This window comes from Lampris incognitus, chromosome 2 (genome assembly GCF_029633865.1).
Source record: "Lampris incognitus isolate fLamInc1 chromosome 2, fLamInc1.hap2, whole genome shotgun sequence".
Taxonomy (NCBI): Eukaryota; Metazoa; Chordata; class Actinopteri; order Lampriformes; family Lampridae; genus Lampris; species Lampris incognitus.
Window position 1 is genome coordinate 101,056,760 of NC_079212.1, and position 19,699 is coordinate 101,076,458.

At 40.7% G+C, this 19,699-nt stretch overlaps 1 protein-coding gene across 1 annotated transcript in view; it reads right to left on the bottom strand.

Annotated features, from left to right (window-relative positions):
- The window catches only part of tgm8 (transglutaminase 8), a 40,088-nt gene extending 23,075 nt beyond the window's left edge, over positions 1 to 17,013 (bottom strand). The window contains exons 1-7 of the mRNA XM_056300894.1: positions 16,960 to 17,013; positions 11,193 to 11,363; positions 9,535 to 9,792; positions 8,994 to 9,112; positions 8,098 to 8,226; positions 6,069 to 6,246; positions 5,467 to 5,602 (exon numbers count right to left, since the gene is read on the bottom strand). Of these exons, the coding sequence (XP_056156869.1) occupies positions 5,467 to 5,602; positions 6,069 to 6,246; positions 8,098 to 8,226; positions 8,994 to 9,112; positions 9,535 to 9,792; positions 11,193 to 11,363; positions 16,960 to 16,969 (1,001 nt within the window). The 5' untranslated portion in view covers positions 16,970 to 17,013. The remainder of the gene's footprint in view (positions 1 to 5,466; positions 5,603 to 6,068; positions 6,247 to 8,097; positions 8,227 to 8,993; positions 9,113 to 9,534; positions 9,793 to 11,192; positions 11,364 to 16,959) is intronic.
- Positions 17,014 to 19,699: the final 2,686 nt, after the last annotated feature.

Sequence of the window (19,699 nt, forward strand, 5' to 3'; positions counted from 1 at the left end):
AATAAATTGTAATTTTGGTGTTTCTGACCTAGCTCTCCCTTGGCTTAAGTCCTACTTATGCGGAAGAATGCAGTGTCTACTACTACTACTTTTGGCTGCTCCCGTTAGGGGTCGCCACAGCGGATCATCCGTTTCCATTTCTTCCTGTCTTCTGCGTCTTCCTCTGTCACACCAGCCACCTGCATGTCTTCCCTCACCACATCCATAAACCTCCTCTTTGGCCTTCCTCTTCTCCTCTTCCCTGGCAGTTCCATATTGAGCATCCTTCTCCCAATATACTCACTATCTCTCCTCCACACATGTCCAAGCCATCTCAATCTTGCCTCTCTTGCTTTGTCTCCAAACCGTCCAACCTGAGCGGTCCCTCTAATATAATCGTTCCTAATCCTGTCCTTCTTCGTTACTCCCGGTGAAAATCTTAGCATCTTCAACTCTGCCACCTCCAGCTCCGCCTCCTGTCTTTTCGTCAGTGCCACTGTCTCCAAACCATATAACATAGCTGGTCTCACAACCATCTTGTAAACTTTCCCTTTAACTCTTGCTGATACCCTTCTGTCGCAAATCACTCCTGACACACTTCTCCACCCACTCCAACCTGCCTGCACTCTCTTTTTCACCTCTCTACTGCACTCCCCGTTACTTTGGACAGTTGACCCCAAGTATTTAAACTCAAATGCCTTTGTCACCTCCACTCCTTGCATCCTGACCATTCCACTGTCCTCTCTCTCATTCACGCATAGGTATTCCGTCTTGCTCCTACTGACTTTCATTCTTCTTCTCTCCAGTACATACCTCCACCTCTCCAGGCTCTCCTCAACCTGCACCCTACTCTCGCTACAGATCACAATGTCATCCGCGAACATCATCGTCCATGGAGACTCCTGCCTGATCTTGTCCGTCAACCTGTCCATCACCATTGCAAACAAGAAAGGGCTAAGAGCCGATCCTTGATGTAATCCCACCTCCACCTTGAACCCATCTGTCATTCCAATCGCACACCTCACCATTGTCACACTTCCCTCATACGTATCCTGCACCACTCCTACATACTTCTCTGCAACTCCTGACTTCCTCATACAATACCACACCTCCTCTCTCGGCACTCTGTCATAAGCTTTCTCTAAATCTACAAAGACACAATGCAACTCTTTCTGGCCTTCTCTATACTTCTCAATCAACATTGTCAAAGCAAACATTGCATCTGTGGTGTTCTTTCGTGGCATGAAACCATACTGCTGCTCGCTGATCGTCACCTCTCCTCTTAACCTAGCTTCTATTACTCTTTCCCAAATCTTCATGCTGTGGCTGATCAACTTTATACCTCTGTAGGTGTTACAGTTCTGCACATCGCCCTTGTTCTTGAAAATCGGTACCAGTATGCTTCTTCTCCACTCCTCAGGCATCCTCTCACTTTCCAGGATTGTGTTAAACAATCTAGTTAAAAACTCCACTGCCATCTCTCCTAAACATCTCCATGCCTCCACAGGTATGTCATCAGGACCAACTGCCTTTCCAGTCTTCATCCTCTTCATAGCTGCCCTCACTTCCTCCTTGCTAATCCGCTGAACTTCCTGATTCACTATCCCTACATCATCCAACCTTCTCTCTCTCTCTCTCTCTCTCTCTCTCTCTCTCTCTCTCTCTCTCTCTCTCTCTCTCTCTCTCTCTCTCTCTCTCTCTCTCTCTCTCTCTCTCTCTCTCTCTCTCTCTCTCTCTCTCATTTTCTTCATTCATCAGCCCCTCAAAGTATTCCTTCCACCTTCTTAGCACACTCTCCTCGCTTGTCAGCACATTTCCATCTCTATCCTTGATCGCTCTAACTTGCTGCACATCATTTGCAGCTTGGTCCCTCTGTCTAGCCAATCGGTACAAGTCCTTTTCTCCTTCCTTAGTGTCTAATCTGTCATACAACTTACCGTACGCCTTTTCCTTTGCCTTTGCCACCTCTCTCTTTGCTTTACGCTGCATCTCCTTGTACTCCTGTCTACTTTCTTCATCTCTCTTACTATCCCACTTCTTCTTTGCCAACCTTTTCCTCTGTATAATTTGCTGTACTTCCTCATTCCACCACCAAGTCTCCTTGTCTTCCTTCCTCTGTCCTGATGACACACCAAGTACCTTCCTAGCTGTCTCCCTCACTATTTCTGCAGTGGTTTTCCAGCCATCTGGCAACTCTTCACTACCACCCAGTGCCTGTCTTAACTCCTGCCTGAACTCCACACAACAGTCTTCCTTCTTCAACTTCCACCATTTGATCTTCGGCTGTGTCTTCACTCGCTTCCTCTTCTTGGTCTCCAAAGTCATCCTACAGACCACCATCCGATGCTGCCTAGCTACGTTCTCCCCTGTCACCACCTTGCAGTCTCCAATCCCTTTTAGACGGCGCCTTCTACATAAGATATAGTCCACCTGTGTGCACTTTCTTCCGCTCTTGTACGTCACCCTGTGTTCCTCCCTCTTCTTGAAATATGTATTCACCACAGCCATTTCCATCCTTTTCGCAAAATCGACCACCATCTGTCCTTCCACATTTCTCTTCTTGACTCCATACCTTCCCATCACCTCCTCATCACCTCTGTTCCCTTCACCAACATGTCCATTGAAGTCCGCTCCAATCACCACTCTCTCCTCCTTGGGTACCCTCTCCACCATGTCGTCCAACTCATTCCAGAATTCTTCTTTTTCATCCATCTCACACCCAACTTGCGGGGCATATGCGCTGATAACATTCAGCAATAAACCTTCAATTTCCAGCTTCATACTCATCACTCTGTCTGACACTCTCTTCACCTCCAGCACGCTCTTGACATACTCTTCCTTCAGAATTACCCCTACCCCATTACTCCTCCCATTCACACCATGGTAGAAGAGTTTGAACCCACCTCCGATACTCCTGGCCTTACTCCCCTTCCACCTGGTCTCTTGCACACACAGTATGCCTACCTTTCTTCTTTCCATCATGTCAGCCAGCTCTCTCCCTTTACCAGTCATAGTGCCAACATTCAAAGTTCCAACTCTCACCTCCACATGCCTACCCTTCCTCCTCTCTAGCTGCCTCTGGACATGCTTTCCCCCTCTCCTTCTCCTTTGCCCAACAGTAGCATAGTTTCCACCGACACCCTGCTGGTTAACAGTACCGGTGGCGGTCGTTGGTAACCCGGGCCTCGACCGATCCGGTATGTAAGTCTTATTTATGATCCGCATATTTGAATGCGGAAGAATGCAGTGTCTGTTACAATAATATTACATCAAAATTATCTGATGTTAAATATGGTGTACCTCAGGGCTCGATTCTTGACCCTTTACTTTTCTCTCTTTATATTTCGCCTCTTGGCCAAATTATATGCAGTCATGGAATAATACATTTCCATTCTATGCAAATGATACTCAGCTGTATGTGCATATAAGGGCTGATGATAGTACTCAAATTACTAATTTAGAGATCTACTTGTCTGTATATATATCTTATAATTCCATTATAATTCTGTTATCCTCTTTCAATGGTGTATTCTGTAAATTGTGTTTTATTCTGTACACACAACATCCATTGCATGTCTGTCCATCTTGGGAGAGAGATCCCTCCTTTGTTGCTCTCCCTGAGATTTCTTCCTATTTTTTTTCTCCCTGTTTAAGGGTTTGTTTTTTTAGGGAGTTGTTCCTTATCCATTGTGAGGATCTAAGGATGGGTTGTTTTGTTGCTGGCAAATTTGCAATTGGTGATATTGGGTTATACAAATAAAATTGACTTGACTTGACATAAGTTGATCTCTGAAGTTCAAATTTACCCCGAGGACAGCGAATTGGTTTTTAGGAGTGCCTTACCTCAATGTTTAGAGCGGAAATCCACAAACTAAATATCTGAGGGTGGATCATAGAACAATGCTATTTGAACTATTTAAATCTTTGACACTATGTGCACAAAACTGCAAAAGGTACAGTTGTTACCTTTGCACAAACAAATAGAAATGGATAATTAAATACAAACTGTTTACTATTTAGTTTATCTGAAACATTTGATTCTCTGAGAGATTTAACAAAGCTTTAAGACAGTAGATATGGTGGTGATGGAGAGGTGTGACTGAAAGAAAACAATGTGGGTTTTTGAAGCCAGGTAAGACCACCACTGCTGCAGACACAAGCATCACCTACACATGCAGTTACACATCTAGCCTCATTGTACACCCTGAAGCACTTAGGTATATTTTAACATTATAATTATACTGCCAAAGGATCGGAACTTGATTTTTCCAAACTAATCCTAAAACAGTTTAAAACATTTGTTGTCTTAATTTAGTAACATTACCTGTGTTTAAGTACATCTTGGTGCCTTATAGAGACATGAATTAAGTTAATCTTATCGATCATCAGAGAGGTGGGTTTAAGGATAACAAACATCTCATAACATCTCTTCATAAGGACCTGACATGGACTAGCCACACCACCACTGTTGTTAAAAAGGCCCAACAGTGTTTCCACGGCCCCAGGTGCCAAGAGAAATTTCGCCGGAGGCCCCAAATCCTCAGGGACTTCTACCGGGAGACCATAGAGAGCCTTCTGACAGGCTGCTTCACCACCTGGTACAGCAGCTGCACCACCATGGACTGCAAGGCTCTGGGGAGGGTGGTGCGCACAGCCCAGCACATCACTGGGTGTGAGCTGCCCAGCCTGCAGGAGCTGTACACCCAGCAGTGCCTCAGGAAGTCCCTGAGGGTCATAAAGGACCCATCACATCTTCACAACAGCCTGTTCTCACTGATACCCTCCGGTAGGAGATACGGGAGTCACAAATCATGCACCAGCAGACTGAGGAACAGTTTTTCACTAGGCTATAAGACTACTAAATAAATAACACAAACCAACACAAACAAACACACACACACACACACACACACACACACACAAACATTAACCCCCCCCCACACACACACACACGCACAACACACACAGACACACACAAAGTGCAATCTAACCTGTGCAATATTCTACAATATTCTCTGTGCAACACTCTAGATTTTTCTGACTAATTATCATATGCAACTTTTTACTGCCCTTTATATTTTTGTTTTATATTCATATGTCTTTATATGACTTTGTTTTTATATTTATACATTTTTTACATATGTCTTTTGTGCAATGGAGCCTCCCAGCCAAAGTATTTCCCACGATTTTACTTGTATAACCGGAGTGACAATAATAATCTTGAATCATCTGCTAATATGTCCATCTCTTCTGCAGTCGACTGTTTGTTCTGACTTCTATTTGGAAAGTGGGCAAACAAAACAGGAATTTCTTTATAAAGTACTACATGATTATGGTATCAGTTTTAGTAGCTTCCCAAACAAAGCTTTCAACCATTTTGGGCAACATTTACACTGTGGCATACTGTAAAGTCACAATGTCCTGTTATAGTGTGTATGTGTATAATTAAGGTAGTAAATGAGGTCATTTCTTGTCGATGTTTCTCACCAGACACTGTCTTTGGTTTTCTTAGTTTTGACCCCATGATCTGAATGAAAGATGTCGATAGTCAGGCTCTTGTTAGTGTCATGGGCAGACTGGTAGTTGGTGACGACACGACACGGGATACCAAGGCAGCGCATCACTGGATCATACACACACACACACAGAAATGTAAACAATTAATATCTGTAGCTATGCAAATTGGCTATTGATTAATCAAAGAAAATAACAGAAGAAAGTTGGGGGAATCTTCTTTTAGCTTAACATAATAGCATAGAAGAAACTATTCCAGATGTATTTGATCAGATCAATTAACACTGAAAATGCCTGAAATCTAAAGACATGGCAATAGAGTAATATAAAACAGATACCATTAGAAAACTAGATGTTTAGGTGGTTGCTGTTTTTCACAAAGTCTCTTTACGAAGGAAGATTTCCAAACATATCCTAGGATTACCTGATGTTAACCTGGGCCCCACAACTAACTGACATTGAAATGAGACGATTCAAATGGAAATCAGATTTGAAATTAAAATAGCCATCAGAGAATTCAACAGATCCGGGTGCATCCCCCTCCATCACACAGAACCCAAGCTTTCAGAACTTGCCTGTGCACATGACCCCAGCAAACACCCAGCACTGGCCGTACTTGACGGGGTGGCAGTTATACTGGTGCCAGAGCTGGAGGATAGTGACACTTCCATTCCATCGACTGGGCAAGACTCCGTTCCTGAAATTATCACCCCAGGATCCGACCAGCACACCTCGGTCATCATAAGAGTTAATCTAAATGGATGATGGGGGGTTGTAGTTAGACAGACAGACAGACAGAAAGATCGACAGATAGATAGATAGATAGATAGATAGATAGATAGATAGATAGATAGATAGATAGATAGATAGATAGATAGATAGATAGATAGATAGATAGATAGATAGATAGATAGATAGATAGATAGATAGATAGATAGATAGATAGATAGATAGATAGATTGATAGACAGATTGATAGACAGATTGATAGATATAGATTGATTGATTGAAAATAATAAGTGCTTAATTTTATTCGACAATGGCTGGTCCAGTGAGTTTTCTCTGCCTGAAAAAGTTGCACTTACAGACTGACTTGGCATCTGTTTTATTGAAGAAGAAGCAGAAGAAGAAGAAGAAGATGACGATACTTTATTAATAATCCCCATGGGGAAATTCATCCTCTGCATATAACCCACCCTTTGGTATAGGAGCAGTGGGCAGCTGCAGAGCCCGGGGACCAACTCCAGTTCTTCTTTGCATTGCCTTGCTCAGGGGCACAGGCAGGAGTATTAACCCTAACATGCATGTCTTTTTGATGGTGGGAGGAAACCGGAGCACCCGGAAGAAACCCACACAGACACGGGGAGAATGTGTAACTCCACACAGAAAGTACCTGGGACGGCCTGGGGTTCGAACCCAGGACTTCTTGCTGTGAGGCAACAGTGCTAACCACTGAGCTACCATGCCACAACCTTCATCTGATCAGCTTTTCATTGTTTATTTTCTAACCAGTTCTGGCTATTCTATGCTTTTAAGTTTTTTTCCCCCTTCTTTTTTAATTTTTCTTTTCACATTAATGTCTGTGAATGTTCTCATTCGTCCAGGTCATGGTTATCCAAAGGAGTTGAATCAAGTGCAACTGGACTTGGTATATATCCGTGAAGACGTTTCGCCTCTCATCCAAGAGGCTTCATCAGTTCGTGCCTTTCTGACTAGACCAAGCTAGTCTGACTGGCTGGTGATGAGACTCAGATATTTATCCTCTTGGAGTCATTGTCCGAGCTATAGATGTCCATGGCTCTTTGTGTCCCGATGTTTACCAATGCCCGTCGCTAACACAGCCATAGATACGAGTGGCTCTTTTATGTATCAATGTTTGGCCGCGCCCGTCGCCATCGGAGCTAATGATGAAACTGGAAAAACCATCCCTCAACAGAGGAGGAGGTCTGCAACACCACCTATCTCCCACTTACAATGCCGTCCTTTCATCTCTACCCAGGAGACTCAAGAAGCCTAGCCTCCAAGAACAACAGTCAGTCACTAACGGCTCCAACGACTCTCACGACCACTGAATAATGAAGTCGAAACTAACACCCCCAACGACCGTCGCTGCTAAACAAATGCAAATCAATAGCTCCGATAGCGACGGGCATTGGTAAACATCGGGACACAAAGAGCCATGGACATCTATAGCTCTGACAACGACGCCAAGAGGATAAATTCTGAGTCTCATCACCAGCCAGTCAGACTAGCTTGGTCTAGTCAGAAAGGCACGAACTGAGGAAGCCTCTTGGATGAGGGGCGAAACGTCTTCACGGATATATACCAAGTCCAGTTGCACTTGATTCAACTCCTTTGGATTTTCACATTAATATCTTGCAATATTTAACTTTCATCATTTTATAATGCTGTTAAATCACTTTTAATTTTCTTTTTTTTTCTTCACTGTACAACACTTTTAAACAGACTTTGTATTTTTCTGCATGTAATTGTTTTAGTTGAATCTTTCTGTTGAAAAGCACTTTGAAATGCAGTTCGTGTATGAAGGGTGCTTTATAATCAAAGTTATTTATTACATCATCACTAAACAGTGGAGGGGTCATACCATGGCACTGACCACGCGGCTCACATAAATGGGGTTACAGCGTGCAGAGACGTCATCAGCAGGGTCTCTCAGGTTTTTGGGGTTGACATCCAACAACTTCAGACAAATGTCCACTACGTCTTCCTCAAACTAGATGGGAAGAGACAGATTACATTGATCTATCAATCTATCTATTGAATTATTAGCTCGTGAATTTCATTCAGTGACAGTATTTTAAAAGAGATGGTTTCTGTTACATTAAGAAAATGACATGGTGACAATTCTCCCATGTGACATTTAGGCAGAATCCAAAATGGGTGTTGTATTATTATTTATGGTAATTTTATCAATTTATAACATCTAAAGTCCACCTTAATACAGAGTTAATCATGGTTTGGCATTTTAAAAAATCCATTGCTTCTCAGTGTTTTGGTTTTTTTTTTCTTTTTTGTGTGGATTTTTTCCCCTTTTCTTCCCAATTGTATCCGGCCAATTACCCCATTCTCCAGAGCCATCCCGGTCACTGCTCCACCCCCTCTGCTCTTCCGGGGAGGGCTGCAGACTACCACATGCTTCCTCCGAGACATGTGGAGTTGCCAGCCGCTTATTTTCACCTGAGAGTGAGGAGTTTCGCCAGGGGGACGTAGCGCATGGGTGGATCATGCTCTTCCCCCAGTACCCCGACCGACCAGAGGAAGCGCTAGTGCAGCGACCAGGACACATACCCACATCCGGCTTCCCACCCGCAGACACAGCCAATTGTCTCTGTAGGAATGCCTGACCAAGCCAGAGGTAACGCGGGGATTCGAACCTGTAAGCCCTGTGTTGGTGGGCAACGGAATAGACCACCACGCCACCCAAACGCCCCATCTGTGTGTTTGTGTTATGCATGTGAATGAGTGCATGGGTATGTGTACCTGACCGAAGTCCCAGGCAATGGAAGTGATGTAGATGTCTGTGCCTTTATAGATAATTCCCTGTTCATTCATCACATATTCCTGCCTCTCATCCTCATCGATCATAAACACACAGTCATCTGCACGGGAAACAATGAAGAAACATCACCAAGTGCTAAAAAAAAACTCCCAACAATTTAAAACAGCAATGTGATCACATAAGACCCAGGTCTTTTTGCACTATGACACTGATGTTTAAAAATGTAAACGACAATAATTGTGAAGTCAATAAAGTACAGAAAAAAATATGACAAGATAAAGATTTTGAACAACATAATATTTAAAGCCCATTTTTCCTTACCCCGATCCATTCAGTCCCTTTCTCCCTCACAACCTTAACCTTTCTCTCCTCCTCTACCTCCAGTTCCCCATATCTCTCTCTCTCTCTCTCTCTCTCTCTCTCTCTCTCTCTCTCTCTCTCTCTCTCTCTCTCTCTCTCTCTCTCTCTCTCTCTCTCTCTCTCTCTCTCTCTCTCTCTCTCTCTCTCTCTCTCTCGTCCTACCTGAGCACCAGGGGTTGAAGAGCACCACCAGGCTACCGAAGCTGGCTTCCTCTTTACTTTTTTTCATGGTCAGAAAGTATTTCCCCACGGGGGAGTCGGCTGGTGGGGTCACAGCCAGGGTCACCCTGCCTACTGACAGGTCAGATGTGTTGTGAAGCTCTGCCCGCCATACTGCCTTTGCTTCCAATGAACGTGGCATAGCATCTTCTGGGATACCGAAGACCGAAAGCGTCCCACGCTCCTCTGATGACCTTGTACCTGCCAAATATAATTCCTTTATTAATTTGCTGATTCAGCATTCCTCTTTCTATTGTCCATCTATTCATTACTCCATGAAGTCATCCATCCATCTAGTATATGTATTTTCACTTCAACAATTTTTATTGACTTTCACAATATATTTTCAAGCACATACACATGAATATATATGGAACTACATAACCATAAATGCTTTATACCTAATCCATTTACATAGATTAGTACACAGATTGCACATATATCTTGCCATACATATTACTCATAATACACACATATAGAAAAGAGAAAAAGGAAACTAAAACAACCAAAAAAAAAACAAAAAAAAGGGGGGGGTTCCTCTTTTGTCTCAATCTAACTCTAATCTTCCTTATTGAGTGGGGTTTGTAAGCTCTTGTAACACTCCAAAAAGGGGGTCCAAATCTTCATAAATTTTTGTATAGAGCCTTGATGGGTGTATCTGATTTTCTCAAGTTTCAAAACTGCATAATGTCTTTAATCCATCTGGAAAAATTAGGTGGTTGTCCAAAATGTGTTAAGGTTAGGGCATGACCAGAACATATGTGTGTGATCTGCTGGTTGACTTTTACAGCGAGGACAAGAAGGGTCTGCATTAGGAAACATTTTGGCGAGTCTAGCATTGGTCAAATGTGCTTTTGAAACAGTCTTTAGTTGTATTAAGCTGCGTCTTGCACATGGTGAGGAGGTATGTATTAGGCCAAGTGAAGCCTCCCAGTCATCATCTCCAGTCATCAGACATCCTTTCCCCTCCAAGGTCCTCTTCCCAAAGTCTCCTAACAACTTGCGATGAATGAGGGGTGATATTACTTATTCTGTCATAAAGAACTGATATTAAGCCTTTGCGCTGTGGGGATAAAAAAAGAACGTGATCGATTGTATTGTTTGTTGGGGAAATTTGGAAAAGAAGTAATGTTGTTCTGGGCCAAGTGTCGGATTTGGAGATGTCTGAAAAAGTGAGATTTTGGCAGATCATATGTATATGTATTCTGATGGAAACAGCATACCAGTTACAGCAATACTATACAATGCTTAGTTGCCCATACAACATATCATTTGTGTCAATTAAGGTAATTATTTAATTATATAGCACTGCCCTCAATCGTGTGAACAATGTGTGATTTTTTCTTGGAGGGAATTCAGCTTTGAATCATGGCTGTTACACTCTCGTGAAGATTTAAGCTGAAGTTTAATTTTCTTAAAAAAAGAATCAATTTTACCGACCAATTCAGTTTGCACATTTAATGAATTTATGACCAGGAATACAAACATTGTATGGAATCAAGATAAAGTCTTGCCATATCTCACTGATCATTTGATAAGACACATTACCCACAGATTAAAGGTACTGGTAGGATTCTATGTAAATTCAATGGGTAACATACCAGTCAAGGCAGTAAGGAGGAGCTGGTCCTGGTGAGGGTTGAAAGGTCGTGGCAGGTGAAAGGTCAGAAGGAAAGACTGGCCCCGCCTCACTATCAGCTGATCTACTGTGATTTCACTGGTGTGATGGGCCGAGTTATTGTCCTTGCAGTGGAAGTCCACTTTCTTGAACACTGACAGAAATAGAAAAAAAAACCCCATCAATGTTACTATAATATAAACAAGCCAAACATGTTTTGAAGGTAAAGTATCATGATTCCTAGACTGAAGCTTGAGTACTTGGTCAACTCAACAAAATGATTACTCTTTTCAATAAATGCATCATTAATATATTTACAATATATATTTATATACACTGACTCATTAACCCCTCATCTTAGAATGGAATAACTTGACTTCTGCGGTTGTCTTAGCTTTATTATGCCAGATTATTTTACAGCCTTCTGTACTGCAAATTGTAAACCCTGGTGCGTTTTAAACTAAAGACCATCTACACAATGATTTTGCATGATCAGTTGCATTACTATTTGTATATTATAAGGATTCTGCAACACAGTGTACCCAATGACTGACCAAAATTTATGTTTTATTTTTGTGTTATTTATGTTTTATTGCGACTCAGTCCCCAGTGGAAGAAAAGGAAACTCCAGTAGCACTTTACAATAATGCATACTTTATAAAAAGGTTTATAACTGGTTACCAATTACTTTATTATATTTAATGACTAATTTATTCATGCATTATAAAATCAGTGATCAGACGTTATCACCCATTGATAAAAAGATTTTGGGTTGCCAGGTTGGGGGCCCACTTTGGTAGAGTCTGCATAGACAATCGCTCAGAAACCATGTGATAAGATGAGGCTGCTATGCAAACCATTGTATGGCAGCCTCACTAACCACTACCTAACTTGAATTACAAAAGGGATAGTTTGGTTTCTATGGTTTTACAATGTGTCCTACAGTCAGACAAACTCGTGAATACTTTTTATATACATTTTTTTTGGGGGGGGGTGGACAGCTGCTCAGGAGGTAGAGCACATCGTCTGGTAATTAGAGGGTTGCTGGTTCAATCCTCAGATCCTCCTTGAAAGTGTGTGTGTGGGTGAATGTGAGGCATTCATTGATTGTAAAGCATTTTTGAGTGGCTGTTGTAGCTAGAAAAGTGCTATATAAATGCAATTAATTTGCTATTTATGTAATTAAATTAGCCAATATCTCAACTGACTACCCAAAAAGTCCTCTCATTGTGTTGTAACATCTCATTACTGATTTATAATGAATTGAAAAATTAGTTATTAACCATTCATATAGGATTTAATTACAACTTATAAACCCTTTATGAATGCCTTATTGTCAGGTTGTACCAAAAATCCTTACTGAGCAATTTTTTTTTTGGCTTATGCTTCTCATGGATTATTGTTTATTTTACAGTAATACTAATAGCAGTAGCAGCATTATCAGGAAACCAAAGAGTGGGTTTACATTTTTATTTTATTTTTTTATTGCATCATCTAACTGAAGGCATGAGTTGGTGAAATATATAGTGATGAGACAACACCTGTTGTTGAATGGGATGGCAATAAATCACCTCATGTAAGCAATTCAGTACTAGCCAGATACACAATGTAAACTTAATAAGGTAATCAGCTTGTTGTACACTGTGAAAAATTTCCAGCACACATATTTTTGTATAAATCTTTAATTTTGACAAACTGATGAAGAGAGTTTTCCATCAAAAATCAAATTATGTTTGTCTTTTGACTATACTGGACAGGCCATTCATGCCTGCCCAGTCTCTTGCATAGATTACCTACACTCATCCACTCCTTCCCTCATTACATCCACCTCTCAAACTTGAATTTCAAAATACCGCAGCAAGACCCCTAACTAGTGCAATAAATTGGAGAACAGTTTGGCTTCTTTGCATTTTCATCTTGTAAATTTCATAATTTATCTGGCATCTTCAAACTCAAGCAAGCATCGTAACGTTGTAAAAACAGTCACTCACAAAAAAAAAAGATCATCACAAAAGAAATCTTACTCAAGTCAAGTCCATTTTATTTGTACAGCCCAACATCACAAATTACAAATTTGTCTCGGGGGGCTTTACAGCAACAGAACATCCTGTCCTTAAACCCTCACATTGGATAAGGAACAACCTCCTAAAAAAAAACCTTTAACAGGGAGAAAAAATAGGAAGAAACCCCAGGGAGAGCAGCAGAGGAGGGATGTCTCTCCCAAGACAGACAATGTGCAATAGATTTTGTGGGTACAGAATAAAACACAATTTACACAATACAACATTGAAAGAGGATAACAAAATTATAATGGAATTATAATCAGAAAAGGACTTACTCAGAGCCATAGTTTATTTCACAGCAGTAGAAGTTTGTAAACTCCTGAGTCTGCTAAATGATTGTGAATCGACATACTTCAAAATCCTGCTTGGTAAACCTATCTGTTTCTAATGAACTCAATCTTTCACCATTCTTGAGAAAGAATAGTGAATGAATGCCAACTGATCTTTATAAACACTAGCTAAGCCCAACCCATTGCAAAAAGCCTGAATAACCAACTTCTATTCTCTCGCTTTTTCTGTAAAAAAATTTAAAAAAAAGTTTTACATGCATGGTCAACATGGTTGACACATGTACAGACTATGGAGGTAACACTTAGACTTTTTTTTTTGGCACTTTCCACCTTTATTGGATAGTGATAGTAGAGAGAGAGAGACAGGAAAGGCAAAGGAGAGAGAGGGGATGGCATGCAGAAAAGGGCCCGGGCCGGATTCAAACCCAGACTGCTGCGGTAAGGAGTCAGCATTATGTACTCCACCAGGTGAGCCACTGGGGCGCCCCCGAGAAACCCTTTTAAAGCTCATCTAGATCGGCCCCTGGAATACATTTCAGACCAAATAAGTCTGGATGCAGCCTGAGGTATTCAGGATAGGTTGTTCTTACTGTTCAAGATCCATGCCCTGAAGCTGGGCTGGAACTATGCACACAGGCATTCTAGGCACCTGCCTAGGGCCTCATTACCACTGGGGGGCCCGGACAGAGGGGTAAAGAACATCAACTACCTACATTAAATATGATTAAATATTATTTAATAATGTGATAAATAATGTTTACTTATATTTTAAAACGTTTTAAAAACAAAGTACGATCTAAAACTTTATTTCAATGTTTATCTATTCATTTATTTTTCTTTTTAAACATACACGTTAGCACCAATGTACAGTAAAAAACTATTTGCGGTTCAGTGGAGTTCATACTTGCATGTTACCAGCAGCAACATATAGGCTAGCAGCTTTTTGGTATGCAGAAAAATGAAGAGGGAAAAAAGAAAATGACAGAGGGGCTTTATACAAGCTTCTTTCGAGCCCTGCAGTTTTATATGAAGGTATTATTGGTGCAAAACAACTGAGCACCTGTGACAGTGGAATTTGTAGTTGTAGAAAATAATTACACGTGTATCAGTAAATTTGCTCACAGGTGCTCAGCTGTTTTACACCAATAATACCTTCATAGTTTCAAAGCCCACGAGCCAGCCTCAATTACTGACTGCAAGACCCTCCATACCCAAAGACTTGGCAGCAGAGGCAGGCGATTTTAGCCCCAGTGCTACATTAGCAGTAGAGCAGCAGTGGGTCGCACTTTTGACAGATACCATGGATGATTCCTCTACAACGACAAAGAAACACCACCACAAGCAACAATAGTGTTGTAGTATTGTTATTCTATGTTAAGTACATTGAGAGAGCCATGAAACCGGAGTCAAATTCCATGTATGTGCAAACCTATATATGGACAAAAAAAACCCAAACATGATTCTGATTCTGAAGCAACAATGCTGTACAACGGATGAAGACAACGCATCAACAACATCAGCATCAACATCACAGACAAGACTACGGATTAACATCAGGCCAGAGAATGTGAGCAAACTTTTTTTTTTCACAGAACCTCAGTACCAGAGTTGAAAGTCGTTATTTTTGTTCACCAAATATCAATATATATGTGTAGGGGGGCTTGAAAAATACAGTCTGCCTAGTGTAATCTATCCATTTAACGCCTTGATGCACGTTCAATAATCCAGGTAAGGAATCCCAGAAAGTTGAATCAGGTCATCTGGACACAATTTTTAGTGGGAAAAACGTTTGATCACTCATCTAAGTGACCTTGTCAGTCTCAGCTGACTGCAGGCTAAGACCTCTGTTGTCATCTTACTTACTGTTCCCCAGTCCTCAGTGAACAGTACACGTGGCCATTTCAACTCTAATTAATGGCCATGACAATTTGCATATGAAACTGATCACTGGTTTTGGTTGTGACGCAAATGTGCCAGTTGCGGTCGTTACGCAACTGTATTGTTCATAAGGTTGGGGGGGGGGTACCTGCAGTCACCTGAGGCTGATGAAGTCACTTGGATGAGTGATGAAATATTTCTCCCACTGAACATTCTATCCAGATGAACTGATTCAACTTTCTGGGGATCCGTTTACTCCAGCTCTGCCCAGAAGACTGGGCTGCTGCTGTCAGAGCCCATGGACTTCAAACTGCTGTTACTGAGGAGCTCATTAAGAAAATATTTTTCCCTAGTTTAATTTACCCTTAAAACTCATTTCCATCAACTTGCTTTGTTGTAAGCCTGTCCTTTATGTCCTTGTTTGTGGCTATTATCTCCCAAATCTATTCTCAAGTTTACGATTTTGCAATTTTACTTAAGCCTCAAAATAAACTTTAACTCAAATTTGAACTTAAAAAAACATATATATATATTTTTTTAGAATATTAGACAGTGTAGAATACATTTCTGCTATCTTTTAGTGAGGCAAAAAATGGAATTTCATCTGGCATGTTATCACATATACTATCTATCATGTGTAAGCAACCTAAGTGTGCGGTTACACAAGATCGCTTTCAGGTGAGTGTGGGAGTGCAGGACAAAGCAGCTGGGCGTTGCTACAAACTGAAAAGTCAGTTTTGCTTCCAAAAAGACCATTATTACCTTTGACAGCCTTGTATGAGACACTTCTACAATGCAAAGCTTACAATCTTTCATTATCTCACATTACAGCGTTAATGATGCCACTTGGAATCAGCTTCATGGAATGTTTTTTAACGAGTGTGCTTGATTTTGATTGCCTTGGAATGTGTGTGTTTATGCATGTATATGTGTGAAAGAGCAGCATACACCACTGGCTTAAAGTTTTGCAGAAAGCGTGTGTTCCTCATGTAGTTGCCGTTTAGTGAAGACAGATAGTAAACATTTCTTGATGGATTGCACTGGCTCTAAGACAAACTCTGGTGCCCAACCCATTTTCATACCGCTCACACACACATGTCTTCATCAGTCTCTCAATATGTAGTCATAAACTTGAGCTTAAACTTCAAGTTAAAAAAGAATTTACTCATGCTTTATCCATGCGTAGGCTTAGACATGCAACTGTGCATCAGATATACACAGATAGATAGATAGATAGATAGATAGATAGATAGATAGATAGATAGATAGATAGATAGATAGATAGATAGATAGATAGATAGATAGATAGATAGATAGATAGATAGATAGATAGATAGATAGATAGATAGATAGATAGATAGATAGATAGATAGATAGAGAAGAAATTGAATAGCAACTGTAGAAACCACAATGAAAGCCATGTTTACACTCCAACAAGCAGTAACATTGTTAAAACAGTCACTCACAAAAAAAAGAAAAAGATCATCACACAAGAACTCTTACTCAGATAAGGACTTACTCAGATCCATCGTTTATTTCACAGCAGCAGAATTCTGTACCTCCTGAGTTTGCTAAATGATCTTTGCTTGACAAGGAGTGGGAAAAGAATGTTCAATGATCTTTATAAACACCAGCTAAGCCCAGCCCATTGCCAAAAGCCTGACCAACCAATTCATATTTTCTCCTTTTTTTTCCTTTAAAAAAAACTGTTCTGCATGCATAGTTGACACGCAGACATACAGGTGAGGTAACACTTTGGCACACAGACAGACAGACAGACAGATACACATGCAGTCAGACAAATAGACAGGCAGACAGAAAGACAGACAGATAGACGTGAAGACAGACAGACATACAAGCAGACGGATAGACATGCAGACAGACAGACAGACATGCAGACAGGAAGGCAGGCAGACAGACAGACAGACAGACAGACAGACAGACAGACAGACAGATAGACAGATAGATAGATAGATAGATAGATAGATAGATAGATAGATAGATAGATAGATAGATAGATAGATAGATAGATAGATAGATAGATAGATAGATAGATAGATAGATAGATAGATAGATAGATAGATAGATAGACAGACAGACAGACAGACAGACAGACAGACAGACAGACAGACAGACAGACAGACAGACAGACAGAGACAGGCATGCAGACAGAAAAATAGATAGATAGATAGATAGATAGATAGATAGATAGATAGATAGATAGATAGATAGATAGATAGATAGATAGATAGATAGATAGATAGATAGATAGATAGATAGATAGATAGATAGATAGATAGATAGATAGATAGATAGATAGATAGATAGATAGATAGACAGGCAGACATGCTGACAGAAAGATAGATGGATACATAGATAGATAGATACAGACAGACAGGCAGACAAACAGACAGACAGACAGATATAGATAGAAAGATAGATAGCGTTAATGATGCTACTTGGACTAAGTTCCATGGAATGGTTTTTAATGGGTGTGTTTGAGTTTGATTGCCTTGGAATGTGTGTGTGTGTGTATTTACGCATGTATGTGTGAAAGAGCGGCATACACCAATAGCTTTCAGTTTTGCATAAAGTGTGCGTTTCCCATATAGTTGCCGTTTAGTGAAGACAGACAGTAAACATTTCTTGATGGATTGCACTAGCACTAAGGCAAACTCTGGTGCCCAACCCATTTTCATACCGCTCACACACACCTGTCTTTTTCAGTCCTCCACTTCTAATATGTAGTCATAAACTTGAGGATAAACTTCAAGTTGATAAAGAACTTATTCATGCTTTATCCATATGTAGGCTTAGACATGCAACTGTGCATCAGATATACACAGATAAACAGACAGACAGACAGACAGACAGACAGACAGACAGACAGATAGATAGATAGATAGATAGATAGATAGATAGATAGATAGATAGATAGATAGATAGATAGATAGATAGATAGATAGATAGATAGATAGATAGATAGATAGATAGATAGATAGATAGATAGATAGATAGATAGATAGATAGATAGACAGACAGACAGACAGACAGACAGTAACAGTAGTGACATTCCTGAAATTCCTGTGTGCATTAGCATCAATCCCAGTGTGTCAGGGCTGACATTATCTCCTCGCGTCATAACGTAGGAAGACAGAGAAACAAGCCAAACACAATCCCATGCCTGTGATTCAGAGGACATGTTGCATCACGAATTTGACTTAAGCGTGAAAATGTTTGTGTTTCATACACAGTTAATTAAAAGACACATTAAAAAGTTAATTTGTTTAAAATATACAATATTGTCACACAACAGAATAAATAGGACTTATGAGGGGATAACCACCATGCCCTCTATATACGTTTGTAGGTATTGCCAATGTTTAGGTGGAGCATTTATCCAAAAACGTTTAAAAAATAAACAAGTCCACCACAAGGCAGCACATTCAAACTTCTCACAACAGCTGCAAGCTGCTTGCGTGACAACTGCAGACAAGCTGGGGTACCAAATATGTTAACGCCACCTAAAAGTTAATGTTTCTGAACTAACCTTTTTGCCAATATGCCATTTGAAATATTCAAACACATACGTAGAGCTATGAAAGTTGAAACTTAAGATTGTGATTATTACTTTTAAAACTAAAAGATATGTACCACAATGCACCCCTCAAACTCACAGACTCAGCCAAATACAAAAGTTGATTAATTCCACATCAAACTTGTGACAGGCATGGGCGCAAGTCCATGACTACTGAGATGGCATCCAGCACTTTACCTGTGCTGCTGTCCTTAGGGTTAGTGGTTGTGTCAGGAAGGGCATCCGACATAACATTTTGCCAAATCATTATACGGATTGACAAGACCATACCGGATCGGTCGAGGCCCGGGATAACAATGGCCGCCATTGGTGCTGTGCCCTCACAGGGTACTGATGGAAACTGTAAAATCCTTAGTGGCGACCCCTGAGAAACAGGGAATAAGCTGAAAGAAGAAGAAGAAGAAGAGGATCAACTCCACATTAAAGCTGATATGCTCCTTTCCATATAGTGACTCTTGTCCCTCTCTTGTATATTAAACTTGTATGAAGCAAGGTCAGCATTAAAGCAATTTACAGTAGCATACAGTTGCTCCTAAGGAATTGCATACACGAGGCACTCAATGGTAACGATACACCATTTAGCACAATCAAAGAGTAGTACAGAAGTCTACTTTTGAATCCTGAAGCTTTGCAGTATCTCATCTTGTGTGAAAAAGGTTAG